The sequence below is a fragment of the Salvelinus alpinus genome, chromosome 36, assembly GCF_045679555.1.
Source record: "Salvelinus alpinus chromosome 36, SLU_Salpinus.1, whole genome shotgun sequence".
Taxonomy (NCBI): Eukaryota; Metazoa; Chordata; class Actinopteri; order Salmoniformes; family Salmonidae; genus Salvelinus; species Salvelinus alpinus.
In genome coordinates this window covers 4,120,155-4,139,444 of record NC_092121.1, presented here as the reverse complement: position 1 = coordinate 4,139,444, position 19,290 = coordinate 4,120,155, and the positions used below count along the sequence as shown (strand labels likewise).

Here is a 19,290-nt window from a genome sequence, read left to right as displayed (position 1 = left end):
TATTGTGCCCACATTTTTAGACGGGTGTAGACCATTAAAAGACTCAATGTGATCTAATTGTTATCAGATGTTTGTGCCCACATTTTTAGACGGGTGTAGACCATTAAAAGACTCAATGTGATCTAATTGTTATCAGATGTTTATGACCATCTCCCGAGGAAGACGAGCATTCTGTCTGGATATCTTACAAGTGTAGATGGATCTGGACAGTGAAACCATTTAAACATCATTATCCCGCCCTCTAAAATCATTGACAGGTGATGCCATTGACTTATGGCATCCAATAAGTCTTAAAATAAATATTATTTAGAAAGAATATCTGTCATATTTTGAATAGAGGGAGGCACAGTGGAAGGTTAAGAGACATTTTACTACCATGTGTAGATGCAAACGGTTACGATGTGGACATGTGGGTAGCAGGGGTGGGACCCCCCCCCCCCTGAAATATGATTGCTTCCCCATTCTCATTGGGTCAGAGCGCTGTCAATCTGGCTCAGATTGTAGATGAAATGTCCGCAATCAGCAGTTAAGTGGTTTTGTTTTTCTTCCTCCACATTGCGCTCTAACGTTCGTTCCAACTTTAATTATCACCCCGTTCCCGAGAGGTAAGACTGTTTCCCTTCACAATGCTCACCAGCCACGCAGGAGACAGAAGGTACTGTGACAAAACCGCAATTGAAGAAATGCAGATATTTTTTTACTGATCAATATTTGTATGATGCGTTTAGTCACTTACTGATGCAAATACAAATTGTTACGCTTTTGCCATTTTCAAGTCATTTGACATCTTTTCTTATCAACATAGAAACTGGTTGTAGTTTTTGTGCTACAATTGTTCAAGCTATTCTGTAACAAGATAGATAAAAACCACTGTTTGTCAGGGTAGCTTGTCATTTCGGGCATTTTGTGTGGTATTAAAAAAAATATTACGCTAACTCCAGTAATGTAAATTGCTTTCACCAATCTAACCATATCAAAATCAGATTTTATTTTGACTGTCAATATACACGGAGCAGTGGGGGGAGCTATAGCAGGACAGGCTCATTGTAATGGCTGGAATTAAATTAATTAGTCCAATTCTAGCTATTACAATGAGCCCATCCTTCTATAGCTCCTCCCACCAGCCTCCACTGACACTTAGTGTACAAAACATAAAGAACACCTTCCTAATATTGAGTTCCACTCCCCCCTTAATTAATATAATAGTTTGATCAAGACATTCGCGTGCTTTGCAAGAAGAACGATTTCCATAACAATCCTGTTTCCATGGACACACCTGAAATCAGGCTACCTAATGCTACTTTGATAAATGCAGACAAACGTCAATCAAACTAAACATTCTACCACAGCGCGCATGCTATTTTTGGGAAGCGTGTTTTATTCTGAGTTCGGACGTATAAAGTTTGTATGCGAACTACTTCTAAGAGCCATCCATTGTTCCGAACACACTTCACTCGCGCTACAGAGGGAGGCTCGCTCGGCTGGTGGTATCACATGCGCAGATCCAGTACCTCTGGTACGCTGATATAAGGTGTTTACATGTCCTAATCATTTGAAAGATTGCTCCGAAAACCAGGTGTTTTAATCGGCGTATGCTTACTTAGATTTTGACCTGACGCCGATTTAAGATAAACAGAGTAAGGTGACTATTTTACATGACTATAGCATAATCTGCCTACGACCATAATCAGTTTAATATCCAATTATTAGCGTGCATGTAAACATACTCACTGATTTGAAGTGGATTTAACAAGTGACATCAATAAGGGATCATAGCTTTCACCTGGTCAATCTCTGTCATGGAAAGTGCAGGTGTCCTTACTGTGTTGTACACTCGGTGTATAATCATGCCAACCATTGTGAAGCTGTTATGGAATTGTTTAAAAGTGTTTTGTTTATCATGTACATAAGAAATGTTCAATATGAAGAAAAGCAGTATGACAATGTGGCATAAGCTAGAAATAATAGGTGCATGCCAATTGTTCTCCTACCGCTAGAGAAGGTTGTCGGCAGATCTAAAGAACATTCTATTTCAGTTGGTGCAGGGTTTCCTTTTCTATGTTATACAGGTGTAGGATCCTAATTTGATCACTGTTGCTGTGAATTTTCACACACCGTAAGAAAATACAGATGAGCTTTGGGATTTACATAAATTCACTGAACCTGTACTAACACATGGTTATATTAACAGTATTGCACTTATGTAGTGTAATTTTAGCCAGCTAACACCCTAATCACCGATCAAGCAACATGATGTACTAAATGTTCAAATCCCTTTGCTGCAGGACTATTTTGCGATGACAGTGCTGGTGAAATTAAGATCCTACATCTGTATGCCTTTCGAACCCTGCACCCAAAGACTTTTGATAATGAACTGTTGAGTCGGGAACACATTCTGCTGTTAACAAGTTTACCACTCTTTTTATAGGATACTTTCATCACAGATTACAAAGTAATTTTGAGGACATGTTCCTTCCCAAAGGGCTGGTTTGCTGGCAGGAACCTGGCTGTTTCTCAGGTTACTACCAAATACTTCCTCTGGGTCGACGACGACTTCCTGTTCACAGACGAAACCAAGATCGAGAATCTGGTGGAGGTGATGGAGGCCACACCAGAACTAGACGTGGTGAGCAGAGTAACTGTAGCCTGATTTCCCCCCCCCGATATGTCACCAGGCTAGAACAAGTATTACCTGTTTTGCTTAGACTGGGGCTGGAATTCAGTGGTAAAACAACTCCAAATCAACACTTTCTCGTCACAATATTGACGGTGTGAAGAAAACAAAATCCTGCTTCAGACCGACTAAGCTATCCACAACTTTGGATCCAAGTACCTGTCTGACCTCTACCCTCCTGCCCCACATGCACATTTCACTCCTCCAGGTCCATCTCCCTTCAGCAGACTAATAACTATGTGACAGGGCTTTCAGTTGAGCGGCTCTGCGGCTGTAGGACGTACTTCCATACACTGTCAGGGCTGCAGAGTCTCTGTCCTCGTTTAAGGCACAGGTCAATACCCTGCTGTTCAGAAAAGCTTTCAAGGACCTCTGCTAATTCTATTTTCATGCCCTCTGGATCTGACAACACATGAATATAGCTTTGCTTGTTGTCTGTGTTCCACACTCTTGGGGAAAAAAGGGTTCCAAAATGGTTCTTCAGCTGTCCTAATAGGATAACCCAATTTGGTTCGAGGTAGAACTGTTTTTGGTTACAGGTAGAACCCTTTTGGGTTCCATGTAGAATCCTCCATAGAACGGTTTCTACATGGAAACGAAACGGGTTCTCCCTGTAACTAAAAATAGTTAATCAAAGGGTTCTCCTATGGGTACAGCAGAATAACTCTTTTAGGATCTAGATACACTCTTGGGGGGGGGGAGTGCTATGTTCTGTGTTTTGGATTGTTTTTATTTAAAAAAATTCTACACATTGGGTCTGAGATGTGCTTTACAAATTATAAAAATAATAATAATTATTACTACATGTGGACCTGCTCTGTTCTCTGCCTCCTGTGATCAGGTGGGGGGCTCTGTGGCGGGCCACGGCCAGTTCTACTTCTCTCTGGTGTACGAGGAGGGTAATGGGGAGGACGGTGGTTGTCTGAACAGAAAGGGTGCAGTGAAATACCAACCTGTTCCAGGCTTCCCTAAATGCTCCTTCACCAGCGGGGTGGTCAACTTATTCCTTGGTCGCACCGACGCAGTGCGCAAAGTGGGCTTTGACCCCCGGCTGAAGAGAGTGGCGCATTCAGGTTGGCTTGAATTTTTATTTATTTATATATATTTAACCTTTATTTATCCAGGAAGTCTCGCTGAGGTCTGAAGATCTCTATTTGGTGGGATACTTTTATTTTATATACATACAGTACCAGTCGGAAGGTTGGACACACCTACTCATTCCAGGGTTTTTCTTTATTTTTACTATTTTCTACAATGTACAATAATAGTGACGATATCAAAACAGTGAAATAACCCAAAAAGTGTTAAATAAATCAAAATGTATTTTATATTCTTCAAAGTAGCCATCCTTTGCATTGACAGCTTTGCACACTCTTGGCATTCTCAACCAGATTCCTTCGAATGCATTTCAATTAACAGGTGTGCTTTGTTAATTAAAAGTTAATTTTTAGAAATCAAATCAAACTTTATTTGTCACATGCGCAGAGTACATGAAATGCTTACTTACAAGCCCTTAACCAACAATGCAGTTCAAGAAGAGTTAAGAAAATATTTGATTAATTGTTCAGCAGATTTAAGGCTTGGGGGTACAAGCTGTTCAGGAGCCTTTTGGTCATAGACATGGCGCTCCGGTACAGCTTGCCCGGCGGTAACAGAGAGAACAGTCTATGACTTGGGTGACTGGAGTCTTTGACAATTTTTGGGCCTTTCCTCTGACACCGCCTAGTATATACAGTGGGGAGAACAAGTATTTGATACACTGCTGATTTGGCAGGTTTTCCTACTTACAAAGCATGTAGAGGTCTGTCATTTTTATCATAGGTACACTTCAACTGTGAGAGACGGAATCTAAAACAAAAATCCAGGAAATCACATTGTATGATTTTTAAGTAATTAATTTGCATTTTATTGCATGACATAAGTATTTGATACATCAGAAAAGCAGAACTTAATATTTGGTACAGAAACCTTTGTTTGCAATTACAGAGATCAAATGTTTCCTGTAGTTCTTGACCAGGTTTGCACACACTGCAGCAGGGATTTTGGCCCACTCCTCCATACAGACCTTCTCCAGATCCTCCAGGTTTCGGGGCTGTCGCTGGGCAATACGGACTTTCAGCTCCCTCCAAAGATTTTCTATTGGGTTCAGGTCTGGAGACTGGCTAGGCCACTCCAGGACCTTGAGATGCTTCTTACGGAGCCACTCCTTAGTTGCCCTGGCTGTGCGTTTCGGGTCGTTGTCATGCTGGAAGACCCAGCCACGACCCATCTTCAATGCTCTTACTGAGAGGAGGTTGTTGGCCAAGATCTCGCCAAGCCCCATCCATCCTCCCCTCAATACTGTGCAGTCGTCCTGTCCCCTTTGCAGAAAAGCATCCCCAAAGAATGATGTTTCCTCACATCCAGTTTAGACCAAAAAGCTCTATTTTTGTCTCATCAGACCACGTGACCTTCTCCCATTCCTCCTCTGGATCATCCAGATGGTCATTGGCAAACTTCAGACGGGCCTGGACATGCGCAGGGGGATTTTAATCCATGACGGCGTAGTGTGTTACTAATGGTTTTCTTTGAGACTGTGGTCCCAGCTTTCTTAAGGTCATTGACCAGGTCCTGCTCACCTTCCGCATGATCATTGATACCCCAAGAGGTGAGATCTTGCATGGAGCCCCAGACCGAGGGTGATTGACAGTCATCTTGAACTTCTTCCATTTTGTAATAATTGCGCCAACAGCTGTTGCCTTCTCACCAAGCTGCTTGCCTATTGTCCTGAAGCCCATCCCAGCCTTGTGCAGGTCTACAACTTTACCCCTGATGTCCTTACACAGCTCTCTGGTCTTGGCCATTGTGGAGAGGTTGGAGTCTGTTTGATTGAGTGTGTCGACAGCTGTCTTTTATACAGGTAACGAGTTCAAACAGGTGCAGTTAATACAGGTAATGAGTGGAGAACAGGAGGGCTTCTTAAAGAAAAACTAACAGGTCTGTGAGAGCCGGAATTCTTACTCGTTGGTAGGTGATCAAATACTTATGTCATGCAATAAAATGCAAATTAATTACTTAAAAATCATACAATGTGATTTTCTGGATTTTTGTTTTAGATTCCGTCTCTCACAGTTGAAGTGTACCTATGATAATTACAGACCTCTACCTGCTCTGAAAGTAGGAAAACCTGCAAAACTGGCAGTGTATCAAATACTTGTTCTCCCCACTGTAGGTCTCGGATAGCAGGAAGCTTGGCCCCAGTTATGTATGGGTCATACACACTACCCTCTGTAGCACCTTACAGTCAGATACCGGGCAGTTGCCATACCAGGCGGTGATGTAACCGGTCAGGATGCTCTCGATGGTGCAGATGTAGAACTGTTTGAGGATCTGGGGACCCATGACAAATCTTTTCAGTCTCCTGAGGGGGAAAAGGTGTTGTCGTGCCCTCTTCACAACTGTCTTGGTGTGGTTGGACCATGATAGTTCGTTGGTGATGTGGACACCAAGGAACTTGAAGCTCTCGACCCGCTCCTCTACAGCCTCGTCGATGTCCCTTTGTAGTCCGAATTTCTCTCCTTCTTAATGCGTTTGAGTCAATCAGTTGTGTTGTGACATGGTAGGGTTGGTATACAGAAGATAACCCTATTTGGTAAAAGACCAAGAACAGCTCAAATAAGCAAAGAGAAATGGCAGTGCATCATTACTTTAAGATATGAATGTCAGTCAATCTGGAAAATGTCAAGAACTTTGAAGGTTCTTCAAGTGCAGTCGCAAAAACCATCAAGCACTATGACAACACTGGCTCTCAGGAGGACCGCCACAGGAAAGGAAGACCCAGAGTTACCTCTGCTGCAGAGAATAATTTAATTTCAGATACCAGCCTTAGAAATTGCAGCCCAAATAAATGCTTCAGAGTTCAAATAACAGACACATCTCAACATCAACTGTTCAGAGGAGACTGTGTGAATCAGGCCTTCATGGTCGAATTGCTGCAAAGAAACCACTACTAAAGGACACCAATTAGAAGAAGATGTGGGACCAAGAAACACGAGCGATGAGTTGGACCGCAGAGTGAAGGAAAAGCAGCCAAAAAGTGCACACCATATGTGGGAACTCCTTCAAGACTGTTGGACAGGCATTCCAGGTGAAGCTGGTTGAGAGAATGCCAAGAGTGTGCAAGCTGTCATCAAGGCAAAGGGTGGCTGCTTTGAAAAATATATTTTTATTTGTTTAGCACCTTTTTGGTTACTACATGATTCCATATGTGTTATTTCATAGTTTTGATATCTTAGCTATTATTCTACAATGTAGAAAATAAAACTTGAATGAGTAGGTGTGTCCAAACCTTTTACTGGTACTGTATATACACTGCTAAAAAAAATAAAGGGAACACTTAAACAACACAATGTAACTCCAAGTCAATCACACTTCTGTGAAATCAAACTGTCCACTTAGGAAGCAACACTGATTGACAATACATTTCACATGCTGTTGTGCAAATGGAATAGACAACAGGTGGAAATTATAGGCAATTAGCAAGACACCCCCAATAAAGGAGTGGTTCTGCAGGTGGTGACCACAGACCACTTCTCAGTTCCTATGCTTCCTGGCTGATGTTTTGGTCACTTTTGAATGCTGGCGGTGCTTTCACTCTAGTGGTAGCATGAAACGGAGTCTACAACCCACACAAGTGGCTCAGGTAGTGCAGCTCATCCAGGATGGCACATCAATGCGAACTGTGGCAAGAAGGTTTGCTGTGTCTGTCAGCGTAGTGTCCAGAGCATGGAGGCGCTACCAGGAGACAGGCCAGTACATCAGGAGACGTGGAGGAGGCCGTAGGAGGGCAACAACCCAGCAGCAGTACCACTACCTCCGCCTTTGTGCAAGGAGGAGCACTGCCAGAGCCCTGCAAAATGACCTCCAGCAGGCCACAAATGTGCATGTGTCTGCTCAACCGGTCAGAAACAGACTCCATGAGGGTGGTATGAGGGCCCGACGTCCACAGGTGGGGGTTGTGCTTACAGCCCAACACCGTGCAGGACGTTTGGCATTTGCCAGAGAACACCAACACCGATTGGCAAATTCGCCACTGGCGGCCTGTGCTCTTCACAGATGAAAGCAGGTTCACACTGAGCACATGTGACAGACGTGACAGAGTCTGGAGACGCCGTGGAGAACGTTCTGCTGCCTGCAACATCCTCCAGCATGACCGGTTTGGCGGTGGGTCAGTCATGGTGTGGGGTGGCATTTCTTTGGGGGGCCGCACAGCCCTCCATGTGCTCGCCAGAGGTAGCCTGACTGCCATTAGGTACCGAGATGAGATCCTCAGACCCCTTGTGAGACCATATGCTGGTGCGGTTGGCCCTGGGTTCCTCCTAATGCAAGACAATGCTAGACCTCATGTGGCTGGAGTGTGTCAGCAGTTCCTGCAAGAGGAAGGCATTGATGCTATGGACTGGGCCGCCCGTTCCCCAGACCTGAATCCAATTGAGCACATCTGGGACATCATGTCTCGCTCCATCCACCAACGCCATGTTGCACCACAGACTGTCCAGGAGTTGGCGGATGCTTTAGTCCAGGTCTGGAAGGAGATCCCTCAGGAGACCATCCGCCACCTCATCAGGAGCATGCCCAGGCGTTGTAGGGAGGTCATACAGGCACGTGGAGGCCACACACACTACTGAGCCTCATTTTGACTTGTTTTAAGGACATTACATCAAAGTTGGATCAGCCTGTAGTGTGGTTTTCCACTTTAATTTTGAGTGTGACTCCAAATCCAGACCTCCATGGGTTGATAAATTTGATTTCCATTGATAATTTGTGTGTGATTTTGTTGTCAGCACATTCAACTATGTAAAGAAAAGTATTTAATAAGAATATTTCATTCATTCAGATCTAGGATGTTATTTTAGTGTTCCCTTTATTTTTTTGAGCAGTATATGTTATTTGTTTAGCTTCTTGATTATTTTAGGAGGGAGACTTGGCCAGTATGTGTTATGTACAGTTAAAGTCGGAAATTTACACACACCTTACCCAAATACATTTAAACTCAGTTTTTCACAATTCTTTACATTTAATCCTAGTAAAAATTCCCTGTCTTCGGTCAGTTAGGATCACCACTTTATTTTAAGAATGTGTGTCACATTCCCAGTGGGTCAGAAGTTTACATACACTCAATTAGTATTTGGTAGCATTGCTTTTAAATTGTTTAACTTAACTTCCACAAGCTTCCCACAAGTTGGGTGAATTTTGGCCCATTCCTCCTGATAGAGCTCGTGTAACTGAGTCAGGTTTGTAGGCCTCCTTGCTCGCACACGCTTTTTCAGTTCTGCCCACAAATGTTCTATTGAATTTGAGGTCAGGGCTTTGATGGCCCCTCCAATACCTTTACATTGTTGTCCTTAAGCAATTTTGCCACAACTTTGGAAGTATGCTTAGGGTCATTGTCCATTTGGAAGACCCATTTGCGACCAAGCTTTAACTTTATGACTGATGTCTTGAGATGTTGCATCAATATATCCACATAATTTTCCTACCTCATGATGCCATCTATTTTGTGAAGTGCACCAGTCCCTCCTGCAGCAAAGCACCCCCACAACATGATGCTGTCACCCCCGTGCTTCACGGTTGGGATGGTGTTCTTCGGCTTGCAAGCATCACCCTTTTTCCTCCCATCATAACGATGGTCTTTATGGCCAAACAGTTCTATTTTTGTTTCATCAGACCAGAGGACATTTCTCCCCATGTGCAGTTGCAAACCGTAGTCTGGCTTTTTATGGTGGTTTTGGAGCAGTGGCTTCTTCGATATAGGACTCGTTTTACTGTGGATATAGATACTTTTCTACCTGTTTCTTCCAGCATCTTCACAAGGTCCTTTGCTGTTGTTCTGGGATTGATTTGCACTTTTCGCACCAAAGTATGTTCATCTCTAGGAGACCGAACGCGTCTCCTTCCTGAGCGGTATGATGGCTGCGTGGTCCCATGGTGTTTATACTTGCGTACTATTGTTTGACCAGATGAATGTGGTACCTTCAGGCGTTTGGAAATTGCTCCCAAAGATGAACCAGACTTGTGGAGGTCTACAATGATTTGTTTCTGAGGTCTTGGCTGATTTCTTGACTTTCCCATGATGTCAAGCAAAGAGGCACTGTGTCAGAAGCTTCTAAAGCCATGACAGCATTTTCTGGAATTTACCAAGCTGTTTAAAGGCACAGTCAACTTAGTTCATGTAAACTTCTGACCCACTGGAATTGAGATACAGTTAATTATAAGTGAAATAATCTGTCTGTAAACAATTGTTGGAAATATGACTTGTCATGCACAAAGTAGATGTCCTAATCGACTTGCCAAAACTATAGTTTGAACATGAAATTTTTGGAGTGGTTGAAAAAATAGTTTTAATGACTCCAACCTAAGTGTATGTAAACTTCCTACTTCATCTGTATGTAGATATACAATATGAGACGTGCACTGTGTGTGGCGGCGGTATCGTATAATGTTGAGTGTGTATTTTTCAGTCTGTTGGTATTGTTTATAGCAGTACTGTGTGTCTAAGACAATTTTCCCACCAGTGTCATTAAAGTTTATCCTATGCTAAGGCGGCCGTTAAATCCCCGTTAAAAACCGTTGCACACATTTTACATTTACATCTGAGTAATTTAGCAGACACTCTAACCAGAGTGACTTGCTGGAACAATTAGGTTAAGTGCCTTGCTCAACGGCACATCGACAGATTGCAGCAAGTCTGTAAACCATGTCAATAGGAAATCTGGAAAGCTGTGTCAATAAGAAAGACAGATGGACAAATTCGAGAGTGATGTTCCGTTTCAGTGTTGGGTTACGTGTGGTAAGTTTGGGAAAAGTCAATTGTTTCTATAGATGATTATGAACATGTTGCTTTTTTTTTAACCCAAGTTGCTGTTCTTACGCTTAAGGCACTGCTGTCTTTGGTAATTCATCTTTTCTCCATTCCATTTTCCCTGTCCACACGTCCGTTTCAGAGTTCTTCATGGATGGGTTGGGCAGTTTGCTGGTTGCCAGCTGTAGTCATGTCGGCGTCGGCCACCAACCCAAAATTGAAAACGCAAAGTACTCGTCGTTCCGACATCAACAATCAAGAGATGTGGAAGAGAAACTAGCCCACCACTTCTTCAAGAACCACCTGAAATGTATCTGTTATGGATAGTTTACAAAGAATTAAACGGTGAAAATAGTGGTGCAATAGTGAGGTGCACTATTCCAAATGTGTAATCGCGGCATCCCGTCTGTAGTGGTGCAGTTCTCTTCAAAAAATGTACAGGAAGCAAATGAGTACGAGGTGACGACACCAGTATCTTTTTGTTGACTGTTTGTGAAAAAAAATAAAGGTTTTACAGAGTCACATTTAAAACGGTCTGAACTGTCGCTCTAGGTACTTTCTGCTCTACTGAGTTCTGTGCTCACGAGTGATAAAGAGTATAGTAGACGGTTGCGGTCAAAAAGTGATTTATGAGTTATTTCTGTGTCCTGTGTTTATGCCATTTTTAAGGATATCCTGCCCAGATGTTCTCGCTATTTCGGGTGTGCTTGTGTAAATTGTGTAAATTGACCTGTCTGAAGTAAAGCACATGTTTGAAATCAAAAGTAATGGACTGGTGATTGATGTGTGGTGAAGTGACCTTGTTGAACTTAAAGAAAATGTGTTTGACCATTTGAAACAGTTGGGAATTTTTGTAGTGAACTTATGGAGCTGCTCCGTAGTGAGCTTGTGACCCTTTGTAGAGTGGAAAAAGTCATTTCTAGGTAGGTCTGCCTGAGTAGAAGTAAGTGTTAGACTTGTCCTGTGAACACTACGAGCGACAAGAAACCTCGAGAGAGAGAAACGACAGAAATTCTTGGTGTATTGTGACCTTCATGTTTGGGCCACGATGACAAAACCATCGATGCCATTCTTTGTGATGCACCGGATTGTTTTAATGGTGTGATTTGATATGAGTGAAGGCCATATGGGTTACATTTTCCAACCGAAAGATTCATCAGTGAAGATTTTCACACACAGCTGCCTCAACACCCTTTTTTAGCCAACAAACTGGAGTTTTTCCTCCTGTGTTTCGCATGAGAGAATGGCTTAAGATAAGACTTGCTCTATGTCAGATCGAACATGCCCAGGGATTAAATAGCTCTTCCTCTGGACCTCTATCTCTCCACCGCCCCCAAAGGTGTGTGTGTGTGTGTGTGTGTGTGGCAGGCACCCTTACCTGCCACTCTATGAATTATGTCTCCGTAATCTGGCATGGGTAAGATGGTCATCTGAATCAGGGTTAGTTTGGCAGCTGGGGTGAAAGAGGAGCGTTTACGATAGAGGAAACCAAGTCTAGATTTAACTTTAGCCTGCAGCTTTGATATGTGCTGAGAGAAGGACAGTGTACCATCTAGCCATTCTCACAAGTACTTATATGAGGTGACTACCTCAAGCTCTAAACCCTCAGAGGTACTGATCACACCTGTGGGGAGAGGGTCATTCTTACCAAACCACATTACCTTTTGTTTTGTGGTGTTCAGAACAAGGTTAAGGGTAGAGAAAGCTTGTTGTAGAGTGTTTAACACAAAATCCGAGGAGGTGCCAGCTGAGTATAAGACTGTATTTGCATATAAATGGCTAAGAGAACTTCCTTCTTAGCTATGTTGTTGATGTAAATTGAGAAGAGCGTGGGGCCTAGGATTGACCCTTGGGGTATTCCCTTGGTGACAGGCAGTGGCTGAGACAGCAGATGTTCTGACTTTATACACTGCAGTCTTTGAGATAGGTAGTTAGCAAATCAGGACAAAGACCCCTCAGAGACATCAATGCTCCTTAGCCGGCCCACAAAAATGGAATGGTCTACCATGTCTAAAGCTTTGGCCAAGTCGATAGAAATAGCAGCAGAACATTGCTTAGAATCAAGGGCAATGGTGACATCGTTGATGACCTTTTACGGTTGCAGTGACACATCCATAACCTGAGCGGAAACCAGATTGCGTACCAGAGAGAATACTATAGAGATCAAGAAAGCCAGTCAGTTGATTATTGAAAAGTTTTTCCAACCATTTTGGTAAACAGGGCAAAATAGATATAGGCTTATAACAGTTTAAAAAAGGACGAACTGTGGCTGCCTTCCAAGCAATGGGATACTCCCCATAATGGAGAGACAGGTTAAACATTTCTGAGATAAGGTTGGCGATGATAGGGGCAGCAACCTTAAAGAAGAAACGGTCTAAACCATCTGACCCAGATGTTTTTTGGGGTCAAGTTTCAGGAGCTCCTTTATCACCTCGGACTCAGTGACTGCCTGCAGGGGAAAAAGAGGGAGAAGCATCTGGCTAATCGCATTAGAAGTGGTGGGAGATTAGGAAATGTTGGACGGGCAAAGAGGCATGGCTGAGTCAAATAGGAATCCTGACTTAATGAAGTGGTGATTAAAGAGCTCAGCCATGTGCTTCTAGTCAGTATCAACATTAAGGGATATGGGCAGATGTGAGGAGGGTTTATTTTCCAGAACTTCTTGGTGTTATACCCACAAAGAGAGAACTGCTAACTAACTTTGGCCTTCCGGATAGCCTTATATCTCATTTGCCTGAACGAGAGCCAGTCAGCCTGAGTATTTCACCAAATCAGCTGACTTGGTATTTCACCAAGTCAGCCGAGCCTTTCACCAAATGCAATTATTGAGGTGGAGTAACTCTGCAAGATCACATTCGAACCAGGGCTGAACCTGTTTTTTAAATTCCTATTTTCTTTATGGGGTCATGTTTGTTCACAATACCACTGAAAATATAAAAAAGAAGGTCCAAGTGTCTTTGACAGAGGGGATCAAGCTGATTCTATACTATTTTACAGAAGAGGCCAGTTCATGAAGGAAGGCTTGCTCATTAAAGTATTTTTAGCAAGCGTCTATGACAAATCAGGACCGGTCGTTTCACTGAGCAGCTATTACGAACACAGGCTGTAAAACAGTGATCACTAAGGTCATTACAGGACACACCAGACTGATACCTATCAGGATTATTTGTGAGGATAACATCGAGGAGAGTAGCCTTTCAGGTGGTTTAAGCATGTCCCAGTTTAGGTCACTTGGCAGGACAAATTCAGGCATAGTGCAAGGGGCCAGGAGAGAGCTTAGGGCAGGTAGGGTACAGGCCGGTGCTGATGGAGGACGATAGCAATCAGCAACAGTCAACAAAGGGCTATTTGAAAGTTTAATGCTTAAAACCAGCAAATCAAATCGTTTGGGGACAGACTTGGAGACAACCCGAGCACTGAAGGTGAACCTTGGTAAGGATGGCCACTCCCCCAACTTTGGAAGATCTGTCTTGCCGATAAAGGTTATAACCAGAAAGGGTAACATCAGTATTCAAAACATTCTTCCTTAACCACGTCTCAGTAATGATCAACACATCTGGATTAGAGTTGTGAACCCACACTTTCAATTGAACCATTTTAGGTAATACGCTTCTACTGTTAACGTGCAGAAAACCCAGGCTTTTACGAGAGCAGAAATCAGAGAAGTAGATATCCGAGCGCAAGTCAGAATTGGGGCTATCAACAGTAGATGGGACAGGGTGTACGTGCACATTTACAGATATCATCAGCGGTAATACAATCAAGGCACGGCAGAGGACGGGGAGAGCATTAGATGGCAACAAGATCATATTGTACAGCCATTTCATCAGGTAACATAAATACAAAGCTGGTGGAGGTGGTTAGAATAGGAGGAGGCCAAAAGTCAGTGTAACCAATAGAGAGTCAGAGTCCCGACTCTGGTTATAGACTGGTTATCTTTATAACACTTTGTGACAACTGCTGATGCAAAAAGGGGTTTTAAGAAATACATTTGGTTGATTGACAGATGTGTACTATAATAAAATAATATAACATTAATATTATGTTACAGGTGAGACATACCCATAAATGTCAACGTCTTGTCAAGTGCTCAAACCCGGGCCTTATGGATAAACCCCCAAAAAGACTATATGAGCTTGGAGAAGCTGACCAGTGATATATAAAAATAAATAAATAGATGCTCTATGATTTCTCTGTACAGCAGCCCCAGACAATCATGTACAGTAGCTCCAACTTACAAGAATTGGTTTACAGGACAGTAATGAAAACAGTTTATATGAGCACTAATTCAAACATACAATGATATATATTTGATACAATTACCCATTCAAAAATGTTGTTACACTTCTCATTGTGTACATTTCAAGGTTTCACAAACATAAAACAACTGTCTAATTAATGTTTCTCGGACTAACACACTGTTGAGTTTCTTATTTACTAAAGAACAACCAATAAGACAAAACACAAAAAGTTCTCTACTGAAAACAGGTACATTCTAAAAGATTTTGTTGTGAGAACACAATTTTTATGCACATCTCAATTTAGGATAATACTGTTTATTTTTATTTTACTTAAATTGTATTATTTATGTTGTCTCATACCATGCTAACACACTACCAAGCAATGCTAGCAGATGTGGAATTAACCCCAAAACAGTGGTGTGTCTTTTTGAATCAAGAATTGATCAGGAATACCAGTAGGCTTGAACCTATTCCTATTCAGGCATCATATAATGCACAGTCACAGTCACATGCAAATCAATAAACTCCACCAATAAAACATTGAAAACCTTAACATGACTACTGGCAATGTCATTACTTTCATCACCATCCATCAATGGTTTGACTTGCATTATTTTTATTGGTACATGCACTGAGCTTCCATTGGCTGGAGACGATCAACGTGGTAAATGAAAAAGACCCAAATAAAAAGTATATGAAAAAATGTGGTCAAAGTAAAGATTTGCTATTATTTTTGTTCTATATTTTTTTTTACAACAACCAGGTCTTCCTAACATTTGCCATAACTAGTAAGCCTTACATCCTGACTACATGGACTTATGCACCTGGGCACACATGGGAGGGGTGGGACCACATGCACTTCTAAGTAATTGAGGCGAGAACATAATTGCTATGTTGTAATTAAAATCATTGACCCATAAGAGAACACATGACCAAAGCAAGGCGTGACCCTTATAGAATTAAAACAACATTATTCTTCATGAGAAATATAATCTTATAATAACGTTTCAGGTAAGACCCAAGTGCAGACTCTGCTGAAGTAACAATGTTTATTACATCTACAGGGGCAGGCAAACGACAGGTCAAGGCAGGCAGGGGTCAATAATCCAGAGTAGTGGGGCAAAGGTACAGGACAGCAGGCAGGCTCAGGGTCCGGTCAGGCAGAGGTCAGTAATCCAGAGTAGAGGCAACGGTACAGGACGGCAGTCAGGGTCAGGTCAGGCAGGCGGGCTCAGAGTCCGGACAGGCAAGGGTCAAAACCAGGAGGGGGAGAAAAAGAGAGACTGGGGGAAAGTAGGAGCTGAGAAAAACGCTGGTTGACTTGACAAATGAGACGAACTGGCAACAGATAAACAGAGAACACAGGTATAAATACACAGGGGATAATGGGGAAGATGGGCGACACCTGGAAGGGAGTGGAGACAATCACAAGGACAGGTCAAACAGATCAGGGCGTGACACTAATAATTGTTTGCCTATCCAAAGATATGAAAACTGGCTCCAACATTGTATTTAGCTAGGTATAAAACTTTCATATTGGCAGTAAGGTCATTGAGAAAAACAATAGACAAAAGTTATTGTTGGTAGTTTAGGGATAAATATAGGGAAGGTTCACGAATTTCTCCTTTCTAGGGAATATAGTTGTTTATTAGACATTCTAACATATAACGCAATGCCTATGTACTTAAAAATGTATATGCAACATTTAAACAACAATTTCGACCTCCCTTGGGTTATGATGTATATGACAAGATACATTGGCTATTTTAGTTTTATTTACATGTTTATAATCCAAAAGTATGTTTTTAGAGGGGAGGGAAATATTGTTCATGTTAAACTGGAGAGAACAAGAACCTCTGGTGAATCAAGGAGTCACTGATGTTTTATATACAGTACTACACATATCGAGGCTCGTTCTGACAATAAACAAGAAGCTTTAAAGTTTCAAACGAGACTGTCAAGACAGGTCCGTACTGTAGTACTGTACTATTACACTGTTACGTACTACTATTGTACTAGTATCTAAGATGTTAAGGAATATCTACAAGGGGAACATGTGCACACTATAACACATTCCCCACATCATCTAAGGACGCATACGCTGACACTGACATTGCATTTTGTTATGTGAAAGTAGCGTAAGTGTCACGTTCGTCGTATTGAGGAGACCAAGGCGCCGCGTGATATGAATACATTCTTCTTTTAATGAAGAAAAAACACTAAACAAACTAACAAAGTAACAAAACGACCGTGAAGCTATATAACACGAGTGCTGACATGCAACTACACATAGACAAGAACCCACGAAACCAAAATGGCAAATGGCAACCTAAATAGGATCCCCAATCAGAAAAAAAAGCTGTCTTTTTTTGGGAACCAATTCAGGCCACCATAGACCTACAATATGCCTAGACTAACAAACACCCCTAGACATACAAAAACCCTAGACAAAACAAACAAGCATACCCACCCTCGTCACACCCTGACCTGACCAAAATAATACAGAAAAGATAGATAACTAAGGTCAGAGCGTGACAGTAAGTATGTGTAAAGAATTTTACAATTTTGTTTAAAAGTTTAGAATATGTCTCTTGTGAATGTTGAGATGTGGTACATATATATTATTATGTCTTTCAATTTGTTACACATTTTTAGTAGTACTTGTGAGTTGTAGACATGTTTTTCAGGGGTTATAATACAAATACAAATGTGGATTTAGTTACGCGTTGAGTTGTTTTTTACATGTAAGCTATCAACCTAATACATATACAACCTTTTTCATTCACCCCATTGTTATATAAACTGAACTCTAGGTTTCATAGTTGTTATAATAATGATTTACAAATGAAAAAAAAGTAAATAGTTAATTGCATATTATGTCATTGTTGATTCAATACTTTTTCTGTTGATTTGATACTTCACATTTTTGGGTATGTCTCACCTGTAACATAATAATAAGAATGATTATAATAATATTGTGATATTATTTTATAATAATTTAAATCTGTCAATCAACCAAATTTATTTCTTAAAAACTATTTTTGCATCAGCAGTTGTCACAAATTGTTTTACAGATACCCAGTCTAAAAATCTAAGACCAATCAATGCATATGTCGAAGCACAGCATCTAGGAAACGCTCCCTAGAAGTCATAAACCTAGGATTAAAACTAGAGCGGAACCATGCTCCCAGGGCTGTGCTGAGTGCATTAAGAGTACATGTGCCCCTTGTTTTTTTATTCATGATGTTCCAACGTTCATAGATGACCAGAAGGGTCAGATAATAACCAGGGTGGCTATAGAGTGGGCAAAAGTTCAACACTCAGGAGTCAATGTCATGTCATTTGTCTTTTATATAGCGTGAGAGTGAGAGAGAGTGAGTGAGTGAGTGAATCGATTACATGAAGTTAACACAGATGGACACAATCTAACACATGTCATGACTGTCCGGTGAGTATCACAATGGGTCAGATGAGCTTGGCAATTGCAGACAATAACCAGCCCTTCTCCCACCCGCAGAGGGGAAGATAGAACTGGTGTTGGGGTTTTGACACCTCCACACACGAGGTGAAGAAAGAAACTCACCTTCCTTTAGACCAGAGAGACAAAGAGCTGCAGCTCATGTCCATCATGGTTCGCATCCTGAAGACCAACACGAGGAGGAAGAGGCGAGAATCTCACCTCGGACAATCACCGCTACAGCTGATTAGCTGTCCTAAGTACGGTATCGAGGACAAGTGAATTCAAGTAGGACCGTCCTATTCCTCTCTTCAGACCATCGTCTACCAAGCTGCTCTCATCATCCCACTGGGGATCATCCACACGTCTGATTAGCCTGTCTTCAGAGGACCACTCTTCCAAAACGAGTGGGAGGGAACACCACCTTTTAGTTCTGCTCCAGACTACATGACATGTCATTGAAGCCACGGGCAACTAAGAAGAAGGACATCTTGACCTCTTGTGGACAATCAGAGCCTTACACTCAAGTCCGAGAGAAGGACAACCAAACCCCTTTCCGAGAAGGCTTGGTTCTCTGTGTGTGTGTGTGTGTGTGTGTGTGTGTGTGTGTGTGTGTGTGTGTGTGTGTGTGTGTGTGTGTGTGTGTGTGTGTGTGTGTGTGTGTGTGTGTGTGTGTGTGTGTTGCATGAGGAGGTGTCAGGTTACAAGCCACATACACACACACACACACACACACACACACACACACACACACACACACACACACACACACACACACACACACACACACACACACCCATAGGGGGGAGAGACAGAGGTCCAGAGGAAGAACTATTTAATTAATTAGATTTTCTTTCAAACATTTTCTTTTCTTCAAAAACTAGTACAGAAATGCATACATAATAAAATAATTTTTATTAAATTAAGTTTACCATGCAATATTAAACTATAACCCTAATGTTTTTTTAATAAACCTTTGTATAAATCATACATATTACTATTATTATATAAAACTACAATTTAAAACAAAATAAATGTTTATGTATAATTATTATTTTAGGTGTAAAGACTGTTTTTA

General features: G+C 41.8%; 1 protein-coding gene across 1 annotated transcript in view; it reads left to right on the top strand.

Annotated features, from left to right (window-relative positions):
• Window positions 1-11,291, top strand: part of LOC139565237 (beta-1,4 N-acetylgalactosaminyltransferase 1-like) — a 51,553-nt gene extending 40,262 nt beyond the window's left edge. The window contains exons 9-11 of the mRNA XM_071385408.1: window positions 2,483-2,626; window positions 3,516-3,747; window positions 10,657-11,291. Of these exons, the coding sequence (XP_071241509.1) occupies window positions 2,483-2,626; window positions 3,516-3,747; window positions 10,657-10,841 (561 nt within the window). The 3' untranslated portion in view covers window positions 10,842-11,291. The remainder of the gene's footprint in view (window positions 1-2,482; window positions 2,627-3,515; window positions 3,748-10,656) is intronic.
• Window positions 11,292-19,290: the final 7,999 nt, after the last annotated feature.